Source organism: Arachis ipaensis, chromosome B05 (assembly GCF_000816755.2).
Source record: "Arachis ipaensis cultivar K30076 chromosome B05, Araip1.1, whole genome shotgun sequence".
Taxonomy (NCBI): Eukaryota; Viridiplantae; Streptophyta; class Magnoliopsida; order Fabales; family Fabaceae; genus Arachis; species Arachis ipaensis.
Window position 1 is genome coordinate 2,308,498 of NC_029789.2, and position 11,130 is coordinate 2,319,627.

General features: G+C 34.4%; 2 protein-coding genes across 5 annotated transcripts in view; one reads left to right on the forward strand and one right to left on the reverse strand.

Moving 5' to 3' along the window:
- On the forward strand, positions 4,085-9,877 carry LOC107642436 (pentatricopeptide repeat-containing protein At4g19440, chloroplastic). 4 transcript variants are annotated; one of them, XM_021122803.1, is made up of 4 exons: positions 4,085-6,978; positions 7,835-7,953; positions 8,068-8,160; positions 8,548-9,312. In XM_021122803.1, the coding sequence occupies exon 1, from the start codon at positions 4,143-4,145 to the stop codon at positions 6,804-6,806; it is 2,664 nt and encodes an 887-aa protein (XP_020978462.1). In that variant the 5' UTR covers positions 4,085-4,142; the 3' UTR covers positions 6,807-6,978; positions 7,835-7,953; positions 8,068-8,160; positions 8,548-9,312. The 4 variants fall into 4 exon arrangements, with proteins under 4 accessions (XP_020978462.1, XP_020978463.1, XP_016201275.1 ...); XM_021122804.1 differs by lacking the exons at positions 7,835-7,953; positions 8,548-9,312 and adding an exon at positions 9,749-9,877; XM_016345789.2 differs by lacking the exon at positions 7,835-7,953.
- LOC107639946 (omega-hydroxypalmitate O-feruloyl transferase) overlaps positions 9,583-11,130 on the reverse strand; it is a 1,911-nt gene continuing 363 nt past the window's right edge. The window contains exon 2 of the mRNA XM_021122693.1: positions 9,583-11,125. Coding sequence (XP_020978352.1) covers positions 9,863-11,125 — 1,263 coding nt within the window. The 3' untranslated portion in view covers positions 9,583-9,862. The remainder of the gene's footprint in view (positions 11,126-11,130) is intronic.

Consider the following 11,130-nt stretch of genomic DNA (forward strand, 5'->3'; position numbering starts at 1 on the left):
TTATTTTTGTTATTATAGATGATTAGTATATTGTAACAAGTATTTTATTGTTATAAATAGAAAATATTATATCACAACGGATCATTATATATTCATCATCAACTATAGCCACGTCGGTGACTAAAAGTTCGTAATTGATTTAATTTACTTGACTTTTAACCTTTTATGTCATTTTAATTCTCAAATTAGTGTAACTATTTTTATAAAATGTTTTAGCATAGTAGAACTTATTAATAAATATGTTAGTTTTATTTTATGTTATTTTGATTCATATATAATTTTAATTTTAGTTTTAGTTGGTTATTACATTTTATATAAAATATTATTTTTTATATTATTTATTAAAAATCATAAATAAATATAGGACTAGGTAATATTCTTAGTTCTGGATTTTATTAATTTTTTGAATTAGTTGTAATAAGATGTCCACTGGATAGGCTGGATACATGACTGGGCTGAATCGTCCTACTCGAATTGAGTGGAACAAATTTATTTCTTGATTTTCAGGAGGATTATTAATTAGATTTTTTTGTAGAATTGTTTAAAAAAATTGATTTTTCCAAATAATAGATAGTAATTTCCACCTGAGTATTTGATCAATAATAATTTTTATTTATATTTATAGAAATTTTATATATAAAAAACATATAATTTGTATTTATATATTTTCAGAATTTACACACATAAATTAATACAATTTATATTCTTATTTTTTAGAATGTTAGAATATAATTAGGATCAAATATGATCAATTAGTATTATTTAGTATATCTGAATATTTATTATATGATATTACATCTTTACTATTATGATTCTCTTATAAATACTAAATACCTTTTCATATTGTATCATTCTAAGACAATTTGGATAGACAACTTGATTACACTCAATAATACACAAATCATTCTTAGTCTCTTGTCTCTTGTTTCTAACATGGTATCAGAGCCATGGTATCCTCCTTGAAGAGGATAGGTTGTTTTCCTTACGGTGAAATTACCGTAGTTTTTGCACTTTTTTTCTATGTCATTTTTCCTTACCTTGTCACTCTTTTATAAAATAGTAAAATAGTATTATATAAAAAATTATGATATTAATTACCTTATTTATATACTTATATTATATACTTAAGAGCAATGGAAAAGTAGCAAACGGTGGAGCAGCTTCCTTAACAAGGACAGCAAGGGAAAGAAAAAACAAGAAAAGTAGCAAAATATCAAGAAGCAATTGATAGAAGCTGCAGCAAGACAAGTAGTATAGGATGGACTATACTGCATGCAACTTCTTCTTGCATACCAAATTTTCACTTGTTAATTAATTGTGGGTGAAAACTCAGGTGCAGTTGACTTCATGTGAAGTTTATAAATGAGAGTCATTAGATAATTTAATTTATTTGACTAAATTTTTATCTAACAGCTCTTAAATATCAACTTTACGTAAAGTCAACTGCACCTAAGTTTCCACCTTAATTGTGGTTGCTAGCTACTCATGTCTTATCCATACTATATTTATTGCAATAACGTTATTATTTAGTACAAGCTAATAATTAAGAATTTCCAATCATGATATAAAAAAAAATCATGATATCCCATATCACAACAAAATATCGCCTAAAACACAAGATATTGTGTATGGATTATGGAACCACAGCAATGCCTTAAGAGTAGCCATCATCATCATCATCATCATCATCATCATCATCATCATCATCATCATCATCAGTGAGATAAAACACCAAAACTAGAAACACATGGAAGCAAGCACGCAAGCAAAGACATACCACTGCCTATAAGAGTAGCCAAACATACATCATCAACACACAACAAATTAATTAAAAGACAACAATAACATATATATCACAAAAATCCAACATTGGACACAACTGATCATCCCAATTAAGATCAGAATCATCATCACTACCTCTCCATATTGCCATGTCGGTTTAATTTATTATTATATATATGTTGTTATTGAAATCGAGAGGACTGTTCTTTTCAAAAAGAAAATAAATGTGTAACGGCAAGTTATAATGATATATATTAATTATAAGATTATTTGTAAGTACGATTATTTGAGTCATGAGGAAATTTATCCCATTATTATTATCCGATTAAACTCATACTTTACAATATCAATGGAATTTCGTGTATTAAAATATTTTTTTTCACATTCTCTTTTAATTATTTATTCTGGTTATTTGAAAATATAATACACATCACCATCATCTATCACATTATTCTCTTCTAATTTCATTGGATGTGCATACTGGCCAGATTTGGGACCAGTATACAAATTTGTATTGATTTGGGATGGTACGTGTGTGGTAAATAGAGTTATTTGTTGATCATATTTTCTACCAAATTGCAAACAATACTAATTCACCCTCTTTTATTGTGTTCAAAATTAGAGTATTTTCCTCAATATATAAAACCACAAGTTATAATGGAGATAAATAAGGAAAGAAGTTACAAGAAGTTTCAATTTTAATACGCACCTCATACTATATACAAGTCCAATAAGTCATGTTATAAGAACCCCTAAAGATGAAAACTCATGTTACTTTATATGAGATTGATAGTTGAGAAGATGATTTAATAATATATTTGACTAAATTATTATCTAACAATTCTTAACTATTAACTTTACATGAAGTTAACTGTACTTAAATTTTCATTTATTCAGATTCTGTTTGTTGGATCCTCCAAATTTCAAAACTTTTTGATATAGCATATATAGAGAGTTAGAGCTTAATGACATTGGAGAAATGCTTGTTGTACTTATTTTACATGTGATGCATCAAAAACCATCAAATCAAATGTGATTTCTATTAGATTTTAATTTTTCAATTATGGATTATAAATAAATTAGCATAATAGCAATTGAGCTGAATTCTAATAGTTATCCTCAATCCTCATCATATCATGGAGCTTGAAGTCGCATGTTTGATTCATACTTCCATTAAAAATAAAAACTCGGATGGAAAAAATAAAATTACCATAATCTCTTATATATTGTATAGAAGAGGAAAGTACTAAATTAGTCTCTTACGTTTGGATGTAATCCTATTTTGGTTTTTAAAGTTTAAAGTATCTTATTCGAATTTAAAAAAGTTTCATTTAATTTTAATGTAGTTTCATCCTGAGGTCAAAATTAAATTATTAATGAAATGTCCTACATAACAAGAATATAAGAATAAGATCGATAATCTGAAAAACAAGTAAGCTCTAGAGACACAAAATCAACCGTAGATGCATCAATATATTTATTTATATTTCTATTTAGTTCTATAGAAAATATTTCATTTAAATTGTAAGAAGAATGATAAATAAATGTATTAATGTATTTACTGTTGATTTTGTATCTCTGGAGCTTGTACTTGTTTTTCATATTATCGATATTGTTTTTATACTGTCATGTAGGATATTCCGTTAATTATTTAACTTTGACATCACTATAGGGCTACATTAAAACTAAATGAAACTTTTTTAAATTTAAACAAGACACTTTAAACTTTAAAGACCAAAATATAATTACGTTCAAACGTAGGGGACCAATTTAATACTTTTGTCCTTATATAGGATAAATGCATTGGGAATTAATTAAATTATAAATTAAATATTGTGTTTGGAATAAATTTATCTTTCATTCTCTAATAATATTATATAATCCTCCACCGCTAATATTCCCTTTATAATAAAATTGACTTTTTTCACTTTTAGAATACAAAATGTTTTATTTTGTTGAAATCCTCTAAAAAAAAAAAGAGAATCTGATATTATTCATAAAATAAATCTATTGAATTTACAAGCCTAATGACTTTCGATTTATTATTTATTTCAAACTAAAAATTAATTTACAAATGAAATAAATTCCAACTCCAAGCACAAACTAACTCATAAATCATATCATGATTCACCAATGTGTGGGCTGAAGTCAGAAATTCTGAGGAACTTCTAGGGTTGTTTTTTGAATGTACAGCCCAATAAGAGTTGAAAAAGTAGTATGATGGAGCCCACAATTGGCCGGCCTACTTTGAATGAGCCATAGCCCAAATGATTGACCCGACCCAGCCCAAAGAAACCCAAAAGCTTTTGTTGATTGGTTTGTTTCCGCTCCACGTCCCACGTCTCCTGTCCTGCGAGGTTATGTCGCCCGCGGAAAGCTTGCCCATCTTCACCAAATCGCAGGCAAGCTTCGTAGCCACCTTCCTTCCTTTCAATGGCTTATTCACCAGCGCCGCCTCCTCCCTAAAACGCACCGCATTGCTCAAACCCCATCCCATGCGTTCCACAACCACCACCCTCACCAGGAGGACCACTCTCCCACTCGCTCAACCTTCCCCTCTCTTCACGCGCCGCCGCCTCACTACTCCTCCTTCCTCTTCTCCTTCTCTCCCGCCACGTCATCACAAAAACCCTCCGCATCACGCTTCTGATTCTTCTTCTCCCCTCACCTCCCTCCCTTCCATCCTCTCTTCCAAGCTTCTCGATTCTTCCAAATGCAAGTCCCTCATTCCCCGTTTGTCCCCTCACGACTTCGATCGCTTCTTCTTCTCTACTCACATCGCCGCCACCGCCCGAAATAATAACCACCACCACCACAACCTCGACGTCCTCACGACTTTCCGTTTCTTCAACTTCGCGTCCAAATGCTTCGGTTTCGCTTTCACCGTTCGGTCTTACTGCGTCTTGCTCCGTATGCTTCTCGCTTCGAATTTCTTGCCTCGTGCGAGATCGATTCTCGGAAGTTTGATCGATGGGAGAGTACCTGCTCTGTTCGAAAACCGCCGCAACGGGCCAATCGAGATTGCAGCTTCTATGTTGGAGCTTAATGCAGCTACTGGTATGAGATATGGTGAATTGGACTTGTTGATTCATACTCTCTGTTCTCAGTTTAAGAATTTAGGTGTTGGTGTTGCTTTTGATGCATTCTGGTTGTTCGAGAAGGAAGGTATTCTTCCTTCTACTAAGTCCTGCAATTTCTTGCTTAGCTCTTTAGTGAAGACTAATGAGCTTGAGAAGAGCTTTGACGTTTTCGAGGCTGTTTGTCGATGCGGTTCGCCAGATGTTTACACGATAACTACTGCTGTTAATGGTTTTTGTAAGGGAGGGAGGGTTGATGATGCCGTTGGGTTGTTTCTAAGAATGGAGGAGTTAGGTGTTTCGCCTAATGTGGTGACTTATAATAACGTGATTGATGGGTTGTGCAAGAGTGGAAGGATCGAAGAGGCCTTGAGATTTAAGGAGAGAATGTTAGAAAGCAAAGTGAGGCCGACTGTCGTAACTTACTGTGCCATTATTAATGGTTTGGTGAAGTTGGAGAAGTTTGATGAGGCACATTGTGTTTTTTTAGAAATGAGCAGCAGGGGAATCGCCCCTAATGAGTTTGTTTATAATACAATGATTGATGGGTACTGCAGGAACAAGAATATGAGCGAGGCACTAAGGATCAGGGATGAGATGTTATCCAACGGGATAATTCCCAATGATGTTACTCTTAATACTCTGTTACAAGGATATTGTAGGAGTAATCAAATGGAGCAAGCTGAGAAACAAGTAGAGCACATTTTATCGCGTGGGTTAGTTGTTAACCAGGATGCGTGTTCTTATGTTATTCATTGGTTATTTGGTAAATCCAGATTTGACGCAGCTCTCAAAATTGTAAGACAGATGCTGTTGAGGAATGTCAAGACCAGTGATAGCTTGCTAACCCCTTTGGTATGTGGACTTTGTAGATGTGGAAAACATGCAGAGGCAACTGAACTTTGGTTTGGCCTTGCAAAGAGAGGCCTTTCAGCAAATACAACTACCTCAAACGCTCTTCTTCATGGATTTTGTGAACAAGGGAACACACAGGAGGCCGTCACATTATTCAAAGAGATGATTCAGTGGGGCTTGGTACCAGATAGGATCTCTTTCAACACACTTATTTTTGGCTTTTGCAAAGCGGGTAAAATCGATGAAGCTTTTGTGCTAAAGGAAGAGATGAATGAGCAAGGATTTCAATCTGATATGTATACCTACAATTTCCTAATGAAGGGATTGGCTGATATGGGAAAAATGGATGAGGTTAATAAGGTTTTGGATGAAGCTGAAGGGTGTGGCTTGGTTCCAAATGTCTATACATATGCCCTTATATTAGAAGGATACTGTAAGGCTGACCAGATTGGACATGCCATAAACTTATTTGATGAGCTAGTCAAGAAAGTAGAGGTAAGCCCTGTTCTTTATAACGTTCTTATTGCAGCCTACTGTAGGGTTGGGAAGGTCATGGATGCCTTCAAACTTCGTGATGCCATGAAAAGTAGGGGCATCCTACGCACCTGCTCCACATATTCTTCGCTAATACATGGTATGTGCAAACTTGGCCTTGTTGAAAAAGCAAAAAAGATTTTTGAAGAAATAAAAAATGAAGGGTTGCTGCCAAATGTTTTTTGCTATACTGCTCTAATTGGTGGTTACTGTAAGTTAGGACAGATGGATAAAGCTGGGAATATCTTACTTGAAATGTCTTTGAATAACATACAACCTAATAAGATTACCTACACTACTCTGATAGATGGGTATTGTAAATTGGGAAATATGAAAGAAGCAAATAAGCTTTTAAACGAGATGATAGCAAATGGAATAACTCCAGATGATGTCACTCGTAAGGTATTGAAAAATGGGAATTGCAAGGAAAGGAAGCTGCACGGAGCCTTGCAATTGCGTGATCATTTGTCTAGTAGAGGAGAACCCTTAGATGAAATTACATATTCGACATTGGTTCAGGGTTTACATTCTCCTACAGCAATTAGCAATCAGAAATAAAGAGGAAACTATTGAAAGCTTGTATCTTAGTTGGTATCATGACTCTTCTGGACGATAGTGCCATATTGTTGCTGGAACCTCTTGTCAGGAAGATAAGGGCATCATATGCTTGTTTTCGTGATAGGATGATCAGCTGCTATTCTTACCTGAAAATGCTCATGGAACTTCAGAGGTTAGTAAACGATTCACATTAAAATGGTTGATTGCTTCACATCATTTTGGTTATTGTTATTGTTATTGATGGATGGAGGTATTGTTTTGGGATGATGACTGTTCTATTAATGTTTTCATTTCCATGTTTTGACATTTGCCGTGTACCTTTTTAATTATTTTTTTTTATTTTTATTCCTTTCTTCTTTTAAGACCTGATATTGCTTTGATAATAAAAATAGCAATTTGGTATTCTGATCTGATAATTAGTACTGCTATGATTATAGTAGTAACATGGAAATATTTTTTCTAAACTTTGTTCAGGAAGGAAAAAATTTGTCTCTAAAAAGGAAGATGTGTGAATGTTAAGCCAAATTAGTTGACTTCGGAATTAGTTAAACAGATTTGGTCAATTTCTGCTTCTAGGAAGCTGGTTTTATCTCCATATCCAATGTTGCAAAATTTCATTTGTAAGGTATAAATGTTTGTAAAGACATCTTATATATGGAATTTAATTTAAATACATTGACAATGTAAAAAAGAATTTATATTGTCATCCATTCATATACTATCACATCATCTGTTATAATCAGCTCTCTCACCCACTACTTGAATTTGGTTGGTTGACAATATAAAGTAGTTTTACATTGTTAGAGCACACTAATTTAACTCTAAAATATATGTATATATTGGAATATTGTTTAACATAGTCGGTTCAGGTTGTACATGTTTCTTAGTTCAGCCAATATATGGAGAGATTTGGACTTTAGATTCCTAGAGTCATAGGATTCCTTCTTTGATAAAATCTGTTTGGAAGTCAAGCTCTTGTAAATACAAGTTTTTCGTCTTGACAATGCTACCTAATGGAATAAATGCAGATGACTTATTGCAAGCTTAGAAACATTTGGCCTTTGTTCTACTTATGCAAATGTATTTCTGGATTTTTGTTAGCATTCAGTGTGATCTACTTTTTGAAGCAGTTTCCTGTGATTATTAGGTTAGTTTTTCTTCAATTGTTTGGTGTGTTTGACGTACCATTTGATAGTGATGCATCGGGGTTTCTTTTCTTTTCTTTTTCTCTCCCTCTAAAATAAGGCAACTTATGTTTCAGGGTGTAGGAGGATTGCCATTGGAGCAAACATTTTGTAGCTTTTTAACTATGCAAGGTTGTTGTCCCTTGTTGGTCCTCCGTTCAATCAAATTGGTAAGATTCTTTTCTTGTACCTACAGTATAAAGATTTTATTGTAGCTATAACCCTAACCATCCTAGGAATTCTCAAAGTGGATAAGTATGAGAATTTAAACGATTGGACTATATTTCCATAAGAAGCCCTTAGGGCCGAGACTTAAACTATGTACAGTGCAAATGGACATGCATTCTGGTTTGAATATGTGAACTATGAGGCCGCGATTGCTTTTCCTACCATGTATGTCCCTTTGATAATTTTGCTACTTTGATATGATGGGATGCAATGGTTTCATTTGGTCCATATAAGCCTATTTTCACTTAATGAGTACAGGCTTGGTTGTTTTATTTTTCCGATTTGACCTATCAGGCCACATAGTTATCAGTTCACATTACTTTCTCCAGGTTCACATTGATGGCCAGAACATAATAGCTTTGCATGCTTCTAGGATGCTCTATATCTAAGGAGAATCTGCTTATAGTAATTTCTGGTTAAAACTTGGAAGAGAATATAGGCTTGGATACAGTTCAGATGAAAGACGTTTTTGAATTTATTATGCATGCTGATTGCTGACCAATAACCAGTGTTTGTTGTCACCATCTTTGCCCTTGACATTGGAAGGATTTGGGGTAGAGAAGAAAGTCTACAAGTCAAGAGGGATGAAGGGTAAACATTTATTAATTTCTTTTAACAAATTTTCCAGATGGAGATAGTGAAGCCATCATCATGATTGTATTTTTTCAAATTTGCTTCACCTTATGGTGTCTATTTAGTGGAACTAATTGTGGTATACAAAAGAAAAGAATTACAATTTCTAACCAGAACTGTACAGTAATTTGTGTATGGATTGTTGTATTCATTAAGGGAAAGCCCAATAAGAATTATACAATTACTTATTTTCCTTAGAAAGGAATTAAACTCTACTTTGAATTAGTTTCTGTTGACTAGTTTTGATAGCTTTGGGAAAAGGAAGCTATATCCTTGGGACAGTGACACAGTGTCCAGTCTATGCCACTTTTGGGTGAATTTGGCTGTAGCATAATTTCCATGTTTTCAATGATAGAATATGGAATAAGCAAGACTTGCGGAAAAAGCTTTGGTGTTTAACCTCTACTTGGTTTAAAGTTTTGAATTTCAAATTTTTTTATAGGAATTTCTCTCTTATGTATGTTGATTGTTAAGACATTGAAAAGCTTTATAAGAGGATAATAATTTTATCCTTGTATGGCTCTGTATTCTTCCTTTCTTTATCTTCTTTTTTTTTATTCTCTTTGGTAGACTTCCTTTCTTTATCTTATTTATATATTCTTCTATCCAAAAAAAGAAAAAAAAAAAAAAGGAGAGAAGAAAAGAATGAATGTCATCAAACATGACTTTATGCATTTTGGTGGTTTCAGGACTGTGCAACTAGTTTAGACCTGTTCAGTGTACTACTCTACTCTTTGTTGTATACATAGTAATTGTATTCTGCTAAAATTCTGCGTGCTATATTGCCTTTGGTTATAATTCTCATATAGTATCATAAGCATGGTTTGATCCACTAAATATACATTACATTGATGCACTCAATGTTTATAACTTTATTTCACGAGCTTCAATATGCAGAACTTACTATGTTAAGGATTCAGATTCATCACCATTATTGTAGAACCTGGAAAGTAACCTTAATCTCCTTCCCACGACTCCCACCCGCCCCAGATGCAAAGGCAAGGTACGGCACTAAAGTTGAAGATGAGAAGTAGACATTGGCTGGAAAATTGGGTCACTCTCCAGTGCAGCTGCAAGTTCAGGCCACAAGATAGCAGACACAGTCCAAGAGCCATCACCCTTGGCACTTTGCCTTTGATTCATGTAACCAACTCCAATCTTTTCAATGGAAGTGTATACTGTCCCTATCAGGGGAGTCCCAAATCCAAAGTCAATTTCAGTGATAGGAAACCTCCTTCCTGAGGACACGACCAAGGTTGGCCCTTCTTGACCCAAGACTGCCTTTGCTATCATCAAACCAGGCCTATGACACTCGATCCAATCAATCAAGTCCGAGAAATGAACCTCATTGTTCACCTTTGAAATTGCCTCATTTACCATGTTAGCTATGTCTGATATAGAGGCTTCCTTCAATTCTTGAATACTTGCTTCCCCTAAAGCCAAAGATAGGACATTGCCAATGTAATTTGACATGGAATTCCTACCCCTACTCATTCTCTCTCTGCCATCGACCAACCAACCCATCTTATACTTTTTATGGCTTTGATCAATGGTACCGATCATTTTCTTCCATACATAGGCAGAGAAAGCCTCAATCCTTGTTCTCTTTGCACCATTAACAGATGCAAGTCTCTGCAGCATGTTAATACTTGATGCATTGATGTGGTATAGTCGTTTAAGTGAGATGTGGTTCATTGATATGTTTTGTATATCTTCTTTGGTGCATTTGATAAAAGTTTGGTCCAAGGATGGGTGATATCTTGGAGGAGTACGCGCATGAAGGGATCTAGTGTGGTCTGGCAGGCAGGTTAGTGGTTTATTTTGGGATATTTCACACCAGGAGGCAATAAATTTACCAAAGGAACTTGCATCCCCTAATGCATGGTCAAAAGTAAATGCTATGGAAATACCTCCACAAGTGTAGTCTGTTACCTGAACTTGCAAGGGGAAGTCTGGTTGAATGGAGACTATTTTTCCTCCAATAGTTTCGTTGAGATTATAGAAATCTACACTCTTCAATGGAATATTGATGTGTTCCTCAATGAATAGAGCACCATTGTTGTCGCAAATGATTTCCGGCTCACTGGTTTTGGGATTTTCAGCAATTTGGCCAGCAAAAGGGTAGTAGTAATTAAGTACTTGTGCTAGAGAGGTCTTGAGAGCCTCAACGACAGCTCTGAAGTCATCTACTTGTGGCCTGTGGTAGAAATACAAGTATGTAACTGGAAAACGGCCTGAAAGGAGGTCAAGATTTGAGAGTCTGATTGAAAAAGGCTTTG

What these genes read in the sequence shown, in the direction of transcription:
- LOC107642436 (XM_021122804.1), top strand. Translation starts at nt 4,143, where the DNA reads ATGTCGCCCGCGGAAAGCTTGCCCATCTTCACCAAATCGCAGGCAAGC.